Source organism: Pristis pectinata, chromosome 1 (assembly GCF_009764475.1).
Source record: "Pristis pectinata isolate sPriPec2 chromosome 1, sPriPec2.1.pri, whole genome shotgun sequence".
Taxonomy (NCBI): domain Eukaryota; kingdom Metazoa; phylum Chordata; class Chondrichthyes; order Rhinopristiformes; family Pristidae; genus Pristis; species Pristis pectinata.
The window spans coordinates 147,346,651-147,367,889 of record NC_067405.1 but is presented as its reverse complement, the minus strand read 5'-3'; the positions used below and the strand labels follow the sequence as shown (position 1 = coordinate 147,367,889).

The 21,239-nt window shown below is 47.1% G+C and overlaps 1 protein-coding gene across 2 annotated transcripts in view; it reads left to right on the top strand.

Moving 5' to 3' along the window:
• The first annotated feature begins 548 nt into the window (after window positions 1-548).
• mthfd1b (methylenetetrahydrofolate dehydrogenase (NADP+ dependent) 1b) overlaps window positions 549-21,239 on the top strand; it is a 70,020-nt gene continuing 49,329 nt past the window's right edge. Inside the window, exons 1-7 of one of the 2 annotated variants that reach the window (XM_052015171.1) lie at window positions 549-562; window positions 1,127-1,211; window positions 6,852-6,911; window positions 9,303-9,356; window positions 14,936-15,072; window positions 16,452-16,552; window positions 18,218-18,354. In XM_052015171.1, the coding sequence (XP_051871131.1) occupies window positions 1,164-1,211; window positions 6,852-6,911; window positions 9,303-9,356; window positions 14,936-15,072; window positions 16,452-16,552; window positions 18,218-18,354 (537 nt within the window). In that variant the 5' untranslated portion in view covers window positions 549-562; window positions 1,127-1,163. Of the gene's footprint in view, window positions 563-866; window positions 1,042-1,126; window positions 1,212-6,851; window positions 6,912-9,302; window positions 9,357-14,935; window positions 15,073-16,451; window positions 16,553-18,217; window positions 18,355-21,239 lie in introns of those variants that run through there. The other variant, XM_052015164.1, reaches the window with a different exon arrangement.

The window sequence follows — 21,239 nt, the reverse complement described above, 5'->3', positions numbered from 1 at the left end:
CCTTCAGAAGAGGGGGAGGAGTCAGGTGAAGGTAAATTGGTTTATTATGGTCACATGTACTGAGGTACACTGAAAAACTGTTTTATATGCCATACAGATCATTTCATCACATCAGTGCATTGAGGTAGTACAAGGGAAAACAATAACAGAATGCAGAATATAAGTGTTACAGTTACAGAGAAAGTACAGTGCAGGCAGACAGTAAGGTGCAAGGTCATAACGAGGCAGATTGTGAGGTCGAGAGGCCATCTTATCGTACTGGGGACCATTCAATAGTCTTGTAACAGTGGGATAGAAGCTGTCCTTCAGCCTGGTAGTACATGCTTTCAGGCTTTTGTATCTTCTGCCCAATGGGAGCTGGGAGAAGATTGATGTCTGGGGTGGGAGGGGTCTTAGATTATGTCGGCTGCTTTACCAAGGCAGTAACTATTTCACTTTACAGCTCCCTTCCCCTCCTCACTGCTTCTCTTTTCTATGCAATGTGGTGATGTTTATTACCAGTCTGTTAAAGTTCAACCATGACTGAACAGTAGGAGAGGAATTTGGACCTAATCCTGATCAGGTGGCCTTGACTGTGCAAAAGTTTCATTAAAAGATATATAAAGCTATTTTCAAAAACATAGGCTACTTAAATATTCCTTGTCTCCTAATCAGATATGTGATTGTGGGCTGAAGGATTTGTGTGGGAGACGTTGGGTGGTGGGGTCAAAGGGTAGAGGGAACACATCTGAAAATTGCAACCAAGTTCTCAGGCCGTGACCATGCAAGCAAGTAACACTATCACTGTTCCAACAAGCATTGCAGGCCAGTACACTCCAGTGGGTGGGCTGATTCCTGGCACTTTTAGCTGTTCCACTGCTAGTATCAGTCTCTGCCGTTCCCTTCAGTAATGCATGCAGCAACCCACTTGTTCTTCTTTCGTGGCCCCCTCCCACCCCTCGGCAGGGGCTCTAGGCTGGCTGGAGTGTTCTTAAACCCATGGAAAAGTTTGTTGGCATTGAGGACAGTAGCAAGTGTGGTGTCTGGAGTGAAAACTTCCACGTGAGAATTACACAGTTTATACGGGGTTTCTGTTTTTGTTTGAATCCTGCCCAGTGACCGAGTGTTCTCGCCTTCTTCCCCACAGACAAGTCAGGGAACGATTGAAGAATGAAGTGAGCCAGATGAAGGAACAAGTCCCAGGGTTTCAGCCTGGTCTGGCTATTCTGCAGGTGAGTATCACCTGAAGTCACTGGTTTCTTCCAACATTCCATGTGCGTCAAATTGGTTTTGAGTAAGAGAACAATAGGTGAGCTGTAAAATGTTGTGAAATTCAAGACAGGAACTACATCAGTTGTAAGCAAAACTGATAAATTTTCACCCCATGAATCTTCGAGAGGAGTCAAAACAGGTTGGTGCTTATGGAAGTGGAGCAGCTGTGTAATGGGTAAAGCAGATATTGAGCTGAGCTGCTGCAGAGAATAGGTGTTAACTTTAATGTTGAAGTTTGCCCCACAGACCCATCCAGTGAGATTAAGGGTGTGTTTTTTCTATCAAGGGCTTATTCAGTGTTGTACATAAGCATTAATTCAATGCAGTCATTGTTATAAGCAGTGACTGATGTGCAGGCAGTGGGGGAATTTCATTGGTTCAATAGTGTCTCGTGAAGGAATGAGGAATGAAACTATTATTAATGGTTTATTATTGTCACATGTACAGAGGTACAGTGGAAAACTTGTCTTGCATACCGTTCATGCAGATCATTTCATTACACAGTGCATTGAGGTAGTACAAGGGAAAACAAATAGAGAATGCAGAGTAAAGTCTAACAGCTGCAGAGAAAGTGTAGTGCAGGTAGGCAATTAGCTGCAAGGTTGTAACAAGGTAGATCGTGAGGTCGAGAGTCCATCTTAGCGTACTGGGGAACCATACAATAGTCTTATAACAGCGGGATAGAAGCTGTCCTTGAGCCTGGTGGTACGTGCTTTCAGGCTTTTGTATCTCCTGCCCGATGGGAGAGGGGAGAAGAGAGAATGTCCGGGATTGGTGGGGTCTTTGATTGTGCTGGCTGCTTTACTGAGGCAGCAGGAAGTATAGACATGGAGGGGAGGCTGGTTTCCATGATGTGCTGAACTATATCCACAACTCTCTGCATTTCCTTAAGGTCCCATGCAGATTAGCCGTACCAAGCTGTGATGCATCCAGATAGGATGCCTTCTATGGTGCATCAATAAAAATTGGTGAGGGTCAAAGGGGACATGCCAAATTTCTTTAGCCTCCCAAAAAAGTAGAGGCGCTAGTGAGCTTTCTTGGCCATGGCGCCTATGTGCTTGGACCAGGACAGGCTGTTGGTGATGTTCACTCCTAGGAACTTGAAGCTCTCAACCTTCTTGACCTCAGCACCGTTGATGTAGACAGGTGCATGTACACCGCCCCCCTTCCTGAAGTCAATGACCCACTCTTGTTTTGCTGACATTGAGGGAAAGGTTGTTGTCATGACACCATGTCACTAAGCTCTCTATCTCCTTCCTGTACTCCGACTCAACATATTTGAGATGCGGCCCAATACAGTGGTATTATGTGCAAACTTGTAGAACATAGAAACACTACAGCACAATTCAGGCCCTTCGGCCCACAAAGCTGTGCCGAACATGTCCCTACCCTAGAAATTACTAGGCTTACCCATAGCCCTCTATTTTACTCAGCTCCATATACCTATCTAACAGTCTCTTGAAAGACCCTATCGTATCAGCCTCCACCACCATTTCCAGCAGCCCATTCCACGCACTCACCACTCTCTGAGTAAAAAAAACTTACCCCTGACATCTCCTCTATATCTACTCCCCAGCACCTTAAACCTATGTCCTCTTGTGGCCACCAATTCAGCCCTGGGGAAAAGCCTCTGACTATCTACCCTATCAATACCTCTCATCATCTTATACACCTCTATCAGGTCCCCCCCTCATTCTCCATCTCTCCAAGGAGAAAAGGCCGAGTTCCCTCAGCCTGCTTTCATAAGGCATGCTCCGCATCCCAGGCAGCATCCTTATAAATCTCCTCTGCACCCTCTCTATGGCTTCCACATTTTTCCTGTAGTGAGGCGACCAGAACTGAGCACAGTACCCCGAGTGGGGTCTGACCACGGTCCTATATAGATGCAACAATACCTCTCAGCTCCTAAATTCAATTCCCCGATTGATGAAGGACAATACACCATATGCCTTCTTAACCACAGAGTCAACCTGCGCAGCCGCTTTGAGCATCCTATGGACTCGGACCCCAAGATCCCTCTGATCCTCCACACTGCCAAGAGTCCTACCATTAAGACTATATTTCGCCAACATATTTGACCTACCAAAATGAACCACTTCACACTTATCTGGGTTGAACTGCATCTGCCACTTCTCAGCCCAACTTTGCATCCTATCTATATCCCTCTGTAACCTCTGACAGCCATCCAAACAATCCACAACACCCCCAACCTTTGTGTCATCTGCAAACTTACTAACCCTCCCCTCCACTTCCTCATCCAGGTCATTTATAAAAATCACAAATAGTAAGGGTCCCAGTACAGATCCTTGAGGTACACCACTGGTCACCGACCTCCACTCAGAATATGACCCTCAACAACCACTCTTTGCTTTCTGTGGGCCAGCCAGTTCTGGATCCACACTGCAATGTCCCCTTGGATCCCATGCCTCCTTACTTTCTCCATAAGCCTCGCATGGGGTACCTTATCAAACGCCTTGCTGAAATCCATATACACTACATCTACTGCTCTCCCTTCATCGATGTGCTTAGTCACATCCTCAAAAAATTCAATCAGGCTCGTAAGTCAGGACCTGCCCTTGACAAAGCCATGCTGACTATTCCTAATCATATTATACCTCTCCAAATGTTCACAAATCCTGCCTCTCAGGATCTTCTCCATCAGCTTACTAACCACCTGAGGTAAGACTCACCGGTCTATAATTTCCTGGGCTCTCCCTACTCCCCTTCTTGAATAAGGGAACAACATCCGCAACCCTCCAATCTTCCGGAACCTCTCCCGTCTCCATGGACGACACCAAGATCATCGTCAGAGGTTACGCAATCTCTCCCTCACCTCCCACAGCAACCTGGGGTACATCTCATTGTAGATAGAGTTAATCTGGCCACGCAGTCATTAGGGTATAGGGAGTACACTTTAGTGTATAGGCCATTTGGTCCGTTGAACCTACTCTGCCATTCAATAAGATCATGGCTGATCTGCCTGTGGACTCAGATCCACCTACTTGCCTTTTCCCCATAACCCTTAATTCCCCTACTATGCAAAAATCTTAAATATATTTAATGAGGTAGCCACTACTGCTTCCTTGAGCAGAGAATTCCACAGATTCACTACTTTCTGCGTCCTAAATCTACTCCTCCAGGCTATGTCCCTTGGTTCTGGTCTCGCCTGCTGGTGGAAACAACTTTCCTGCCTCTTTCTTTATTTATCCCTTTCATAATTTAATATGTTTCTATAAGAACCCCTCTCATTCTTCTAAATTCCAGGGAGTATAGTCCCAGGCAACTCCATCTCTCCTCATGGGCTAACCCCATCATCTTCAGAATCAAATTGGTGAATCTCCTCTGCGCCACCTCCAAAGCCAGCACATCTTCTCAAGTAAGGCGACCAGAACTGCATGCAGCACTCCAGGTGCGGCCTCACCAGTTCAGTTGCAACATAACCTCCCTGCTCTTAAATTCAATCCCCCTAGCAATGGCCAACATTCCATTTGCCTCCTTGATAACCTGTTGCACCTGCAAACCAAACTCTTGCGATTCATGCACCAGCACTCCCAAGTCCCTCTGCACAACAGTATATTGCAATCTTTCACCATTTAAATAATAATCTGCTCTTCTATTTTTCCTTCCAAAGCAGGTGACCTCGCATTTACCAACATTTTACTCCATCTGCCAGACCCTTGCCCACTCACTTAACCTATCTATATCTCTCTGCAGATCCTCCGCATCCTCTGCACAATTTGCTTTTCCACTCAATTCAGTGTCATTAGCAAGCGTGGATACACTACACTCGGTCCCCTCTTCCAAATCGTTAATATAATGTTCAGATAATGGGGAGCCACGAACATGGCTACAGTATAAAGGGCCAATCATTTAAAACTGAGATGCTTAGAAAATTATTTCTCTGAATGTGGTGAATCTCTGGAATTCTCTGCCCCAGAGGGTGGGAGAGGTCTGATCATTAGATATATTTAAGGTGGAGATAGATAACATTTAAAGATTGAGAAATTGAGGATATGGGGAACTGGCACAGAAGAGGAGTTGAGGATTGGGGGTAGATCAGCCATGATCATATTGAATGGTGGGGCAGGCCTCCTACTGCTCCTGTTTTTTTCCTGATAAATCACATTTCTGTGGGAAGTCTGCCCGAAGCACTGGGACACACTGTCATTTTCTATCCTGGGCAAGGTGCCTGACTAGTGCATTGAAGTGGCAATTAAATTGAGCCTGTATGTGGCTTGTACTGTAGCGTATTTGCCTATCAGTAGGGCTGCTACTCAGTCTGTGATGTTTCTACATTTGCTGAGCATCTGTGCAGTGCATCTTGCATGCAAGGACAAACGCTTCCTGCTCTGGACACAAGCTGTGTGGACCACTGCTAGTAAATCAATTGGAAATTCCAAATGTGTAGGACGTGACAAAGACCTGGCCAAGTAACTTTGACCCATCCATCTCACTGCTTCATGGAGCCTTGTTTCTGTTCTCCTTTGTTTATTGTTTACATGTTGAGGCCAGGCCAACATAGCATCCCTCATTGCCAAACCTGCTAGGCTACTTCACGTTGCTATGGAAATCAAAAAAAAACTGCAGATGCTGGAAATCTAAACAGCAGAAAATGCTGGAAATACTCAGCAGGTCAGGCTGCATTTGTGAGAAGAGAAACAGTTAACTTTTTGGGTCTGATGAAGGGTCTCTGATCTGAAACGCCAACTCTGCTTCTCTTCCCACAGATAATGGGGAGCCACAACCTGCTGAGTATTTCCAGCATTTATGGCACGTTGCTGTGGGTTTTTTCCTTTTCCAAAGGAGGTTTATTCAGTAATTACAGCATCACATTATTGCAGTTTTCCACAATTCACACTATTTACAGTTTCAAACTAACACAGTCATCTCTATCCAGAACGGACTTGAGACCCTGTGGCACCCACTGGTCCCGGAAATCCCCCACTGTACCCGTCAATACTGTGTGCTCCTTCTGCAGGGATACGCGGGCATTGCCGTGGGTTTGGAGTCACATACCCAGACTGGGCAACAATACCCTACCCTGCAGGGTGGTAGTGAATCAGATGGGTTTTAACAACAGTCCAGTAGTTTCATGATCACCATTACTGAGACTGGCTTTTTATTCCAGACTTAATTACATGGATTTAAATTCCCCAATGAGTAGGATTTGAACATGTCTCTCAATCAGTATTCCTGAGCCCTGGACCAATCTGTAACCATACCAGTTCTGTAACGATGAGGTTTTTCTCAGCTGTTAATTGATTGTTCTCTTTCTCTGTTGCTCATCTGCATTCTTGTTCTTCCTTTCTCTCACCCTCCTCCCCCCCCCCCCCCCATTTCTGTTCCATTGCCTGTATATACCTCTTCGTCTCCTTATATTCCTCACCCATATCCACCACCTCCACCCAGTATCTCCGTCCGTACTCCCTCCTTCACCCTCCCTTCCCATGCAACCCCACCCCATCATCGCTCGCTGACCCCCCCATCACCCTTCTGTTCCTCCCTATCGCTCTCTGCCTCGTTTGCCTCCTGTTCCTCCATTCACTGAAGCTCACACTCACTTTTCCCCTCTCATTCTCCCTCTTTCATTTCCTCTTTAGGTTGGAGACCGGGATGATTCAAACCTATACATCAGTATGAAACTGAAGGCAGCTGCTGAGGTATGAAACATTTTAAACATTTTCACTGATGCCTTAACCAGGTTAATTACACTGTGATTTTCTAATGCAGCCATCAAGTCTCTGATGCGTCTCCCTGCAGTACCTCCTTGATATGCCAGTTATCTGGGAGACCTAGACTGCAAATCTGGATAAAATGTACCATGGGGATGTGGTCGATATTCAGGGATCTTATGCAGGATGTTAGAGATAAATATGTCCCGGTGAGGCAGAGAAGGAATGGCAGGGTGAAGGAACCGTGGGTGACGAGAGAGGTGGAACGACTAGTTAGGGAGAAGAAGGTAACATACGTGAGGTATAAGCAGCAAGGTTCAGACAGGGCCCGTGAGGAATATAGGGTAGCGAGGAAGGAACTTAAGAAAGCGCTGAGGAGAGCTAGAAGGGGACATGTAAAGGCTTTGGCTAGTAGGGTTAAGGAAAATCCCAAGGCCTTTTTCAAGTACATGAAGGGTAGGAGGATGGCTAGGGTGAAGGTAGGTCCGATTAAGGACAAAGGTGGGAGAATTTGCCTGGAGGCGGCGGAAGTGGGAGAAGTTCTCAATGAATACTTCTCTTCGGTATTCACCAGGGAGAGGGGTCTTGATGATGCGGAAGGGAGTGCTGGTAGGGGTAATGTTCTCGAGGTTGTTGATATCAAGAGAGAGGATGTGTTGAAGTTGTTAAATAATATTAAGACAGATAAATCTCCGGGGCCTGACGGGATTTTCCCCAGGCTACTTCGAGAGGCTAGGGAGGAGATTGCTGAACCGCTGGTAAGGATCTTTGAGTCCTCGTTGTCTAAGGGGGTGGTGCCGGAGGATTGGAGGGTTGCGAATGTGGTCCCCTTGTTCAAAAAAGGTAATAGGGATAGGCCAGGGAATTATAGACCGGTGAGTCTCACGTCTGTGGTGGGTAAGCTGTTAGAAAGGATTCTAAGGGATAGGATTTATGAACACCTTGAGAATCATGGACTGATTAGGGACAGCCAGCATGGCTTTGTGAAGGGAAGATCTTGCCTCACAAGCCTGATAGAGTTCTTTGAGGAGGTGACCAGGAAGATTGATGAGGGCAGTGTGGTGGATGTGGTTTACATGGATTTTAGTAAGGCGTTTGATAAGGTTCCTCATGGTAGGCTTCTTCAGAAGGTCAGAGGCCGAGGGATCCAAGGAAGCTTGGCTGTGTGGATTAGGAATTGGCTTGCATGTAGAAAGCAGAGGGTTGTGGTGGAGGGAGTGCCCTCGGATTGGAAGGCAGTGACTAGTGGTGTCCCGCAGGGATCGGTTCTGGGACCTCTACTTTTTGTGATATTTATAGATGACTTAGATGAGGGGGTGGAGGGCTGGGTTAGTAAGTTTGCGGACGACACTAAGATAGGCGGTGTTGTGGATAGTGTGGAGGGCTGTCGGAGCTTACAGAGAGATATTGATAGGATGCAGAGCTGGGCTGACAAGTGGCAGATGGAGTTCAATCCAGAGAAGTGTGAGGTGGTACACTTTGGAAGGACAAACTCCAGGGCAGAGTACAGGGTAAACGGCAAGGTACTTGGCAATGTGGGCGAGCAGAGGGATCTGGGGGTTCATATTCACAGTTCGTTGAAAGTTGCCTCACAGGTGGAAAGAGCAGTTAAGAAGGCCAATGGGATGTTGGCTTTCATAAGTCGCGGGATTGAGTTTAAGAGCCACGAGGTTATGATGCAGCTTTACAAAACTCTAGTTAGGCCACACTTAGAGTACTGTGTTCAGTTCTGGTCGCCTCATTATAGGAAGGATGTGGAGGCGTTGGAGAGGGTGCAGAGGAGATTTACCAGGATGCTGCCTGGATTGGAGAGTATTGAATATGAGGAGAGGCTTAAGGTGCTAGGGCTTTATTCACTGGAAAGGAGAAGGATGAGAGGAGACATGATAGAGGTATATAAAATATTGAGAGGAATAGATAGAGTAGACAGTCAGCGCCTCCTTCCCAGGGCACCAGTGCTCAAGACGAGAGGTCATGGCTTTAAGGTTATGGGTGGGAGGTTTAGGGGAGATGTCAGAGGGAGGTTTTTCACCCAAAGAGTGGTTGGTGCTTGGAATGCACTGCCTGGGGTGGTGGTGGAGGCAGATACATTGAACAGGTTCAAGAGCTTGTTGGATAGGCATATGGAGGAACGTGAGATAGAGGGATATGCGGGAGGAAGGGGTTAGGTAGTGTGAGGGTGGTCTGATGGACGGCACGACACGGTGGGCCGAAGGGCCTGTTTTGTGCTGTATGGTTCTATGGATTCTAATTCTGCATGGTGCAGCATACCAGGATAATAATAAAGGCACAGCTCGAATTGCTTTACAATAAATTGTGTGTTATCTGGCATGTAAAGTTTTATTGTTCTTTGTTGCTGATGTGTATCTCACCCTGCAGATTGGAATGAATGCCAACCACCTGAAGTTGCCAAAAACTGTCACTGAAGATGAGGCAAGTACAATCCCTGCTTTCTCTGCTCCCCTCTCCCATTCAATTCCCCCCACCCCCCACCACAGAGAAATCTTTCTCCTCTCCCAGTCAGAAAGGCACTGACATTTGTGGTTCCACAAACAAGGACCACTGCCCTCTTCCTGTAGTACAATTCACCCTGTCTCTGTTTTTTGAGTGTGGGAAGTTTAACCTGGGAACGCTCATTCTGCCCTAGCTGCCTATGTATCAACTAGGAACGGGAGCCCTGTACGCCTTCCCCCGATCGGTATTTGGAGTCCATGGTCTAAATTCCAGCACTCCATTGCATCCTAATGGAGATAAGCTATTTTTGTACAAACTGACTGCCCTTGTTCCAAACTGCAAGGTTGTTCTGTACAAAAGCCACTCCAAGATCTCATGAATATTCACTTCCTTGGCTCAAAGGGTAATCAGATAAATGTTCTGCTCCTGCCAGTTGGCAGCTATACATGTTCCAGCCCTGTGTTTTAATTCAACTGTTAATATTTAGAAACCATAGAACCATACAGCACAAAACAGGCCCTTCGGCCCACTATGTTGTGCCGTCCATCAAACCACCCTCACACTATCTAACCCTTTCCTCCCGCATATCCCTCTATCTCACATTCCTTCATATGCCTATCCAACAAACTCTTGAACCTGTCCAATGTATCTGCCTCCACCACCACCCCAGGCAGTGCATTCCATTCACCAACCACTCTCTGGGTGAAAAACCTCCCCCTGACATCTCCCTTGAACCTCCCACCCATAACCTTAAAGCCATGCCCTCTTGTCTTGAGCATTGGTGCCCTGGGAAGGAGGCGCTGACTGTCTTATCTATTCCTCTCAATATTTTATATACCTCTATCATGTCTCCTCTCATCCTCCTCCTTTCCAGTGATTAAAGCCCTAGCACCTTAAGCCTCTCCTCATATTCCATACGCTCTAATCCAGGCAGCATCCTGGTAAATCTCCTCTGCACCCTCTCCAACACCTCCACATCCTTCCTATAATGAGGTGACCAGAACTGAACACAGTACTCTAAGTGTGGTCTAACTAGAGTTTTGTAAAGCTGCATCATCACTTCGCGGCTCTTAAACTCAATCCCACAATTTATGAAAGCTAACATCCCATAGGCCTTCTTAACTGCTCGATCCACCTGTGAGGCAACTTTCAATGAACTGTGAATATGAACCCCCAGATCCCTCTGCTCCTCTACACTGCCAAGTACCTTGCCATTTACCTTGTACTCTGCCCTGGAGTTTGTCCTTCCAAAGTGTACCACCTCACACTTCTCCGGATTGAACTCCATCTGCCACTTGTCAGCCCAACTCTTCATCCTGTCAATATCCCTCTGTGAGCTCCGACAGCCCTCCACACTATCCACAACACCGCCTATCTTAGTGTCGTCCGCAAACTTACTAACCCAGCCTTCCACCCCCTCATCTAAGTCATCTATAAATATCACAAAAAGTAGCGGTCCCAGAACTGATCCCTGCGGGACACCACTAGTCAGTGCCCTCCAATCCGAGGGCACTCGCTCCACACAACCTTCTGCTTTCTACAGGCAAGCCAATTCCTAATCCACACAGCCAAGCTTCCCTGGATCCCTTGGCCTCTGACCTTTTGAAGAAGCCTACCATGAGGAACCTCATCAAACGCCTTACTAAAATCCATATAGACCACGTCCACCGCACTACCCTCATCAATCTTCCTCGTCACCTCCTCAAAGAACTCTATCAGGCATGTGAGGCAAGATCTTCCTTTCACAAAGCCATGCTGGCTGTCCCTAATCAGTCCATGAACCATAGAACCATACAGCACAAAACAGGCCCTTCGGCCCACCATGTTGTGCCGTCCATCAAACCACCCTCACACTACCTAACCCCTTCCTCCCGCATATCCCCCCCATCCCACACTCCTCCATATGCCTACCCAACAAGCTCTTGAACCTGTTCAAGGTATCTGCCTCCACCACCACACCAGGCAGTGCATTCCATGCACCAACCACTCTCTGGGTGAGAAACCTTCCCCTGACATCTCCCCTGAACCTCCCACCCATAACCTTAAAGCCATGCCCTCTCGTCTTGAGCATTGGTGCCCTGGGAAGGAGGCGCTGACTGTCTACTCTATCTATTCCTCTCAATATTTTATATACCTCTATCATGTCTCCTCTCATCCTCCTTTCCAGTGATTCTCTAGGTGTTCATAAATCCTATCCCTTAGAATCCTTTCTAACAGCTTACCCACCACAGACGTGAGACTCGCTGGTCTGTAATTCCCTGGACTATCCCTACTACCTTTTTTGAACAAGGGGACAACATTCGCCACCCTCCAATCCTCCGGCACCAACCCCGTGGACAACGAGGACTCAAAAATCCTTACCAGCGGTTCAACAGTCTCCTCCCTCGCCTCTCGAAGCAGCCTGGGGAATATCCCGTCAGATCCCAGAGATTTATCTGTCTTGATATTATTTAACAACTTCAACACATCCTCTCTCTTGATATCTACAACCTCGAGAGCATTACCCTTACCAGCACTCCCTTCCGCGTCATCAAGACCCCTCTCCTTGGTGAATACCGAAGAGAAGTATTAATTGAGAACTTCTCCCACTTCCGCCGCCTCCAGGCACATTCTCCCACCTTTGTCTTTAATCGGACCTACCTTTACCCTAGCCATCCTCCTACCCTTCACGTACGTGAAAAAGGCCTTGGGATTCTCCTTAACCCTACTAGCCAACGCCTTTTCATGTCCCCTTCTGGTTCTCCTCAGCCCTTTCTTAAGTTCCTTCCTCGTTACTCTATATTCCTCACGGGCCCCGTCTGAACCTTGCTGCTTATACCTTATGTATGCTACCTTCTTCTCCCTAACTAGTCGTTCCACCTCTCTCATCACCCACGGTTCCTTCACCCTGCCATTCCTTCTCTGCCTCACTGGGACATATTTATCCCTAACATCCTGCATAAGATCCCTGAACATCGACCACATCTCCATAGCACATTTCCCTTCAAAAAGGACGTCCCAATTTACACTCCCAAGTTCTCTCCTTATAGCCTCATAGTTCGCCCTTCCCCAATTGAATATCATCTTGTCCTCTCTGCACCTGTCCCTGTCCGTGACAATTTTCAATGTTATGGAGCAATGGTCACTGTCCCCCAAATGCTCTCCCACCAATAGATCTTTCACTTGTCCCGGTTCATTTCCTAAAACTAGATCTAGCATGGCATTCCCTCTAGTCGGCCTGTCGACATACTGCGTCAGGAATCCCTCCTGGATACATTTAACAAATTCCGTCCCATCTAAACCTTTGGCACTAAGCAGGTTCCAGTCTATATTTGGGAAGTTGAAGTCTCCCACATTATAACAACCCTGTTATTTTTGCTTCTCTCCAAACACTGCCTGCCAACCTGCTCCTCTATAGCTCTACTGCTACCGGGGGGGGGGGGGGCCGAGAGAATTCGCCTAGTAGAGTAACTGCTCCTTTCTTGTTCCTTACTTCCACTCATACGGACTCTAGAGATGATCCTTCTACAACATCCATCCTTTCCGCAGCCGTAACAGTGTCCCTGACCAGTATCGCCACCCCTTCTCCTCTTCTCCCCCCTTCCCTATCCCTCTTAAAACACTGAAAACCAGGAATATTCAATATTCTCTCCTTCCCTGACGTCAGCCACGTCTCAGTAATAGCCACGATATCATAGTCCCCCATACTTATCCAAGCCCTCAGTTCATCTCCCTTATTCCTGACACTTCTTGCATTTAAGTACACGTACTTCAGTCCATCTACCTTACTACTTTTATAGCCTGTATTCTGCTTCTCCTTCCCCTTCCCCAAAGCCTCTCTACCTGTTTGATCTAACTTTTCCCCATCCCCTTCTTCCTCTGACCTACTACTCCAGTTCCCTTCCCCCTTACAAACTAGATTAAACCCTCCCGAACCACCCTAGCAAACCTAGCCGCAAGGATATTGGCCCCCTTCTGGTTCGGGTGTAACCCGTCCTCTCTGTACAGGTCCCACCTTCCCGAGAAGAGATCCCAATGATCCAGAAATCTAAAACACTCCTGCACCAACTTCTCAGCCACGCATTTATCTGCCACCTCCTCCTGTTCCTGCCTTCACTATCGTGTGGCACCGGCAGCAATCCCGAGATTGCTACCCTTGAGGTCCTGTTCCTCAGTCTTCTGCCTAGCTCCCTGAACTCTCTCTCCAGGACCTCACCCCCCTTCCTACCTATGTCTGGCTGCTCTCCCTCCCGCTCAAGAGTTCTGTGGACCCGATCAGTGACATCCCAGACCCTGGCACCTGGGAGGCAACATACCATCCAGGATTCATGCTCACTGCCACAGAACCTCCTATCTGTTTCCCTGAGTATCGAGTCCCCTATCACTACCGCATGTCTCTTTCCCACCCTTCCCTTCTGAGCAGCAGTACCAGTCCCAGTGCCAGAGACCTGGTTACTGCAGCTAGGCCCCTGCAGGTCATCCCCCTCAACAGCCTCCAAGGCGGAAAACCTGTTGCTGAGGGGAGCAGCCTCCGGGGTTCCCTGCTCTGTCTGCCTGCCTGACTTCTTCTTCTTCTTCCCTCCCCTGACAGTCACCATTCTATCTGCATCCCGAACCTCAGATGTACCTGCTCTAAGGGGGGTGACTGTCTCCTGATGGGCCGTGTCAACATAACTCTTTCCTTCCCTTATGCTGCGCAGTGTTTGTAGCTGCGACTCCAGCTCATCAACTCTGAGCTGAAGTTCCTCCAGCCTCAAGCACTTACTGCAGATGTGGCCATCTTGGACCGCAGCAAGGTCCACGAGTTCCCACATCAAACCGCTGCAGCAGATGACCATGTCCTCCATCTGACTACCTTTTTTTCTCCCCAGTTAATCCCACCTACAAATCTATAATAGACAACAGGTAAACCTTACCTTTACCTACTTACCAGCTACTTACCCTCCTTGCCCCTTCACGCCGAAGCCCCTTGAGACCAACCACTCAGCTGCCCACTCTATAGGCTGTTTGCTTTTTTAAGCTGCCCGCGCCACGCCTGCGCAGTCCAGCCCCCACTCGACCAGTTAGAAAAAACTTTTAAAACACTTACAAAAGCGTTATAAAAATCTAACCCTTACACTTAAAACCCTAACAAAAACTAACCCTTACACTTAAAACCCTAATAAAAGTGATTAAAAGAAAAAACTTAGCTGCTCCGAAGTCCTCTGAACCGAAGCCCTCCAAACCGATTCCCAATCACAAAACAAATTTCCCCTACTCTTGATTATCTTTATCTTTAAACCATTGCTAGGGTCATAGAGTTATGCAGTAGGGGAACAGGCCCAACTTGCCAGAGGTGCCCACCTGAGTTAGTCCCATTCACCAGGGAACGTTGTAGAATGGGGGCTGGGGGAGCAGGATTCTGTGATCAATGAACTTGATGGGAGTGTTTGTGGACCATCGGCTGAGAGATCCAAGGTTAATGTGTGCCCATGAATTCTCTGGATCAGTTATACTGCCCAGAATGTGATTGGGATCCCTCGCTGTGCCGGCTAGACTTGGGTCATCTTGCTGATTTGGCCTACTCTTGATCCTTGCAGGTACTGAGTAACATCACTCACATCAATGAAGATCGGAGTGTGCATGGACTCATCATACAGCTCCCGCTGGACTCCATTAATCCAATCGATGTTGAGAAAGTAACGAATGCAGTTTCCCCTGAGAAGGATGTTGACGGGTAGGGATCAGGTGCTTATGCACTTGGCATAGGGTCCACTCCAGTCCATATGCTTCCCAGTAGGGGTCAATGAGCAGCAGTCAACTACAAGCACGCCCCTTCCTCATTACAACCAGCTGCATTTTTTTTAAAAACTAATTGCTACTCCAAGCAGGGGTCAGTGTTTTGAATGTTAACTGGGTATAGAGCCAGAATCTCCCTGATGGAAAACCAAAACCAGCTGAAACTGGTCAGCAGGCCAGGAAGTCTCACTGAAGCAGAAACACAGTTAACATTTCAGATTGGCAAACTTTCCTGAAAACTCTCTCCTTAAGAAAACAGTTTAGAGTCAACAATATAATGAGCCTGGAGTAGCTTAATACTACATTAAGTAAAGATTTCCTTACTGAAAGGCAGTAATCAACAGATGGATTTTTATGACAATCCTCGATTATCGTTACTGAAGCCAGCTATTTTTCTTCTCAGAAATCCCAAATTTCTATTTGTGTGAATTTAAATTCAGTTGGTGGAATTTGAACTCCTGGTCCCAGAACTCTTGCTGGTAGTCAAATAGATGAACTACTACAGTACCATTCCCTGAACAATATCGGGATGGCGAGAATGCCAGATTTCTAACTCCCCTCTAGTCTACAGGAAGAATCACTTAACTGCCCAGCAGCACTGAGTGCTGATTGTGAGTGTGACACTAAGGTATTTTTGGATCAATATAGAGTCAAAGTTATACAGCATGGAAACAGGCCCTTCGGCCCGACTTGCCCAGCTGAGCTAGTCCCTTTCGCTTGTATTTGGCCCATAACCCTCTAAACCTTTTCTACCCATGTATCTGTTTAAATGTTGTAATAGTACCCACATCTACCACTTCCTCTGGCAGTTTGTTCCATATACCCACCACCCTCTATGACAAGAAGTTGCCTTTCGGGTCCCCTTTTAATGGATGGATTAATGGATTTCTTTATCAATCACATGTACATCGAAACACACAGCGAAATGCATCTTTTGGGTAGAATGTTCTGGGGGCAGCCTGCAAGTGTCACCACTCTTCCGGCGCCAACATAGCATGCCCACAACTTCCTAACCCATACGTCTTTGGAATGTGGGAGGAAACCGGAGCACCCAGAGAAAACCCACACAGACACGGGGAGAACGTACAAACTCCTTACAAAGAGCGGCCAGAATTGAACTCGGGTCGCTGGCGCTCTGATAGTGTTACACTAACCACTACACTACCGTGGTCCCAGATCTCTCCCCTCTCACCTTAAAACCTATGCCCTCTAGCTTTAACCTTCCCTACCCTGGGAAAAGACTGTGACCATTCATCCAGTTTATTGACTTTCACAGAGTTCCTGAGTTGATGTGTTTGCTTTTTCACAAACTCCCAGATTAACGAGCATCAATGCGGGGAAGCTGGCACGAGGAGACCTGAACGACTGCTTCATCCCATGTACTCCCAAAGGCTGCCTGGAGCTGATCAAACAAACTGGTAGGTGCTGAGTCTGATACAAGAACGTGGGGAAGTGGAAGCAGGAGTAGGCCATTCACCTACTTCCATCTACTCTGCCAACCAATTAGATCACTGATGAAGCCTCAGTCATTGAGTTTATTGCAGAATTTTGAAGATATAAGGAGGACATGGAGGATAGAGCGAACAGGGAGGGATATGCTGATATTCTCGGGCATGTCGACATTGAAGAGTGGTGTTGGGTCTCTTGAATATTTGGGTGGGTAGTCTCCAGGGCCTGATTGGATCTATCCCAGGTTATTGAGAGAAGCAAGAGAGCAGATTGCTGGGACCTTGACAGAGATCTTTTTGTCCTCTTTAGCCACAGGTCAGGTCACAGAGGGTTGGAGAATAGCCAATGTTGTTCATTTAAGAAGAGCAGTAGGAATAATCCAGCAAATTATAGGTCAGTGAGCCTTACGTCAGTGGTAGGGAAATTATTGGAGAAGATTCTTGGGGATAGGATGGATAGGATCTGGAAAAGCATGGACTTATTGGGGATAGTCAGCATAGCTTTGTGCAGGGGAGGTCATGTCTTACAAATTTGATTGAGTTTTTGAGGAAGTGACAAAGATGATTGATTGAGGGCAGTGGATGTTGTATAGATGTTTAGTAAAGCAGTCAACAATGTTCCTCATGGTAGGTTGATCCAGAAGATTAAGACACACAGGATCCACAGTGATTTGGTCGATTAAATTCAAAATTGGCTTGACCCTGGAAGACGAGGGTATTGGTGGAGGAGTATTATTAGGTTTTATCGGAAGGTGAATCATTTTTTTTTGCAGGATGACCAGCTTCTGACCTCCTTTGAGCATGTTAATCTTTTTTAAACTAATGTGGTACTGCACAGCCTCTAGCTTGCTGCCAAAGTTCTCTGGTTATAGCCCTAAGGATAATCTCAGATTCCGGATTTAACCTTGTGTTCCTTGGTCACTGTTCCACTTCTCAGGAGGAGTGGCAAGTGGCTTTTTCAGCCTCAGTAGGTGCTGCCCTTCACAGACTACTGGCTATTCTCCAATCCTACTGCACCCACTCGTGCAGGACAGACAGTCACGTTTTCCTTTGCTGTCTTCCTGCTGCAGCACAGCTCAGATGAAGAGTTTGTGGGGGATGGATAGATGAATTAATTAGTCATGGAAATCTTTTTTTAAAGAAGAATTGTGTGTTTTTGTTGACTTGGGGTTGGTGTTGCTGTTTACAGTGACAGTCAAATTGAAACAGGCTAAAATGTTATAAGAACACAAGTCAATAGAAGCAGGAGTAGGCCACCAAGCCCCTCGAGCCTGTCCACCACTCAGTGTGATCATGGATGATCTATGCTGGTGTCAACTACTGTGCCAGTTCCCAATAGCCGTTGGTTCCTCTTTCAAATATTTATCTATCTGCACCTTAAATATATCCAATGATCTGCCTTTCACCACCCTCGGGGGCAGAGAATTCCAGAGATTCACCACCCTCTGAGAGAAGTTTCTAAATGACCGGCCCCTTAATTTGTAGCTATGTCCTCTTATTCGTGACTCACCCCCTGAAGACATCTCAATATCTACCCTGTGAAGCCTCCTGTGATTTGGTTCTGAAACAGGGGTTATTTAACGCAGTGTCATTGTTTTGGCACTGAGTGCTCTCTGCCTTAATCTGTTGTTACAGGTGTGAAGATACCAGGCTCCCAAGCTGTCGTCATTGGGCGGAGCAAGATTGTTGGCGCTCCCATGCGTGATCTGCTGGTGTGGAACAATGCCACGGTGACCACCTGCCATTCTAAGACAGCGGACCTCCAGAGTGAAGTAAGGGGACACTGGGAACCATTTAAATAGTGGATTAAAAACACAGTCCTGGGCTGAATAGTGGTGCAAAGTGCCAGTAGAAGCAGGTTGACGTGTGGTGGGGAGGGGCACCCAGTCACAGAAACAACTGGGTTCTCACTAACCCTAAGTGGCATCAGGAGCCCTGATAAAACAGAAGTCGGTAGGCATCTAGGAGAAAATACTCCCGTAATTGGAGCCAAACCTTGCACAAAGTAAGTTAGAGGTGGTTGTTGGAGGTCAGCTGTCCCAGGGCATCATCATGGTAGTTCTTCTAGGCAGTGGGTCCTGAGCCCAACCTTTAGCTGCTTCCTCAATGACCTTCATAGAACCATAGAACCATACAGCACAAAACAGGCCCTTCGGCCCACCATGTTGTGCCGTCCATCAAACCACCCTCACACTACCTAACCCCTTCCTCCTGCATATCCCTCCATCTCACATTCCTCCATATGCCTATCCAACAAGCTCTTGAACCTGTCCAATGTATCAGCCTCCACCACCACCCCAGGCAGTGCATTCCATGCCCCAACCACTCTCTGGGTGGAAAAACCTCCCCCTGACATCTCCCCGAACTTCCCACCCATAACCTTAAAGCCATGCCCTCTCGTCTTGAGCATTGGTGCCCTGGGAAGGAGGCGCTGACTATCTATTCCGCTCAATATTTTATATACCTCTATCATGTCTCCTCTCGTCGTCCTCCTTCCTTCCATCATACGGTAGGAAGTAGGGGTGGTCGCTGATGATTGCACAATGCTCAGTTCCGTCCACAACTCCTCAGCAAATGAAGCAGTCCACACCTGCATGCAGCAAGACCCAGACATGTATACTTGGGCTGATAAGTGGCAAGTATTATTTGCACTATAAAAGTGCAAGGCACTGACCATCTCTAAAAAGATGAACCCTTAATGTTCAATAGTATTACATCACTGTCCCCCACCATCAATATCCTGGGGTAATCATTGGTCAGAAACTCAAATGTGGCTCCAAGAGCAGGTCAGAAGCTGGATATCCTATGGTGAGTAACTCATCTCCTGACATCCCAAGGCACTACCACCATAGACAAGCCACAAGTTAGGAGCATGATATCATGCTCTTTATTTGCCTGGATGGGTACATCAGGAACAACTCGGGAAACTCGCCACCACCCAGGACAAAGCAGCTGCCTTGATTGGCACCCCATCGACCACCCTACACATTCATTCCCTCCACAGTACACAGTGCTGCAAGGTGGCTGTGACTTACTCAGGTTACTCCAACAGCAGCTCCCAAGCCTACGACCTCTACCACCAAGAAGGACAAGGGAAGCTGGTGCAGGGAGCACTGCCACCATCTGGTTCCCCTCCTGTAACTCTTCTTCCTGATTTGGAAATTTATTACCAGTCCTCCTCCATCACTAGGCCTAAATACTGGAACTCCCTCCCCAATAGCACCTTCACCTCAAGGACTGCAGCAGTTCGAGAAGGGAGCTCCCCCCGCACCTTCTGAAGGACAGTGAGAGATGGACACCATTGCCAGTGCCGCCCACATGCTGAAAAGTGAATATATTTTTAAAAAGTAGCTTGTTGCAGTAAGGGATTTGTAGGTTAGAAGGCTGAGTGTGGTCCGTGTATGTTGCTTGGATGAGGGCACATTCCTGATTACCTGAGAGGCTGCTGCTCTGCATTCCTGAATTACAGTTGGATTCACTGTGACGATGTTCCCCTGGAGACCCAAGAGACTGCAGATGCTGGAACCTGAGCAAAAAACAAGCTACTGGTTGTTTTGAACCTGGAGCAAAAAACTCAGCAGGTCAGGCAGCATCTGTGGAGGCAAGGGGATGGTTAACGTTTCAAGTTGAGATCCTGCATCAGGACTGGGACCGTAGAGGCAAGGTAGCCAGTATAAGGAGGGAGGTGCTGGTAGGTTATAGGTGGAACCAGATGAGGTGGATGATGACGGGCAGGTGGAACGGGGGGTTGGGGGCGGTGGGGGGGGGGGGGGGGGGGGGGGGGGAAGCGGTGGGGGGCAGTTTAGAGGCTGGTGTGTGACAGGTGGGGAAAAAAACAGGATAGCAAAGTGGGTAAATGGAGCCAGGAGGGAGAATAACATTCCCCTGGTTGGTATTAGGTAGACATTTGCGCTGCCCTATCTCTGGAAGGAGTGATTCCATCACCAGATGGCGGCAGTGTGCCAGCTTCTCAATTACCAAGTGGAACTGCTTTAAGGATCGACTTAATATTTAAAATCCTCACCCTGCAGCATTAAAAGCTGATTCTTCATCATTACAGGGATTCCTCATCATTCTCGTTTTCAGATCTCTTTGGCATCACTGTAATTTATCCCCCCCCCCCCCCCAATCAAAGCACTCTATACATATGTGTTCCTCTTCTTCTGACCTTATCGTCGCCGATCTAAACTGGACTCTAACAACTTGCACTTGTTTCTTAATCACACTTTATTTACTTGTGCACTAGGAGATCAATCCAGTCCCTGTCACCAAACTATTCTAAAGTTTTAACGAAGAAATGCCATTTTTATACCAATATTGACTAGTTGGATACAGGTATTGATCAATTGGAGACTTTGTGTATGTTCAGATCCCTTGTTTGCACAATCAATCAGTGAAAAGCTTGTCTTGCATACCATCCATACAGATCAATTCATTCTATCAGTGCATTGAGGTAGTACAAGGGAAAACAATAGCAGAATGCAGAATAAAGTGTTACAGTTAGTTTCTTCCTTTATTAACTAACTACTATGTGATTATTGATTTAGAGTATTGTAATCCTAAGTATGATCTAACACAATGTATTCAGTAGTATTCTTACTCTTTCTTGATGCATGTACTCTGTATTTTTTTTCATGGAGATAATAAAAATATTGTA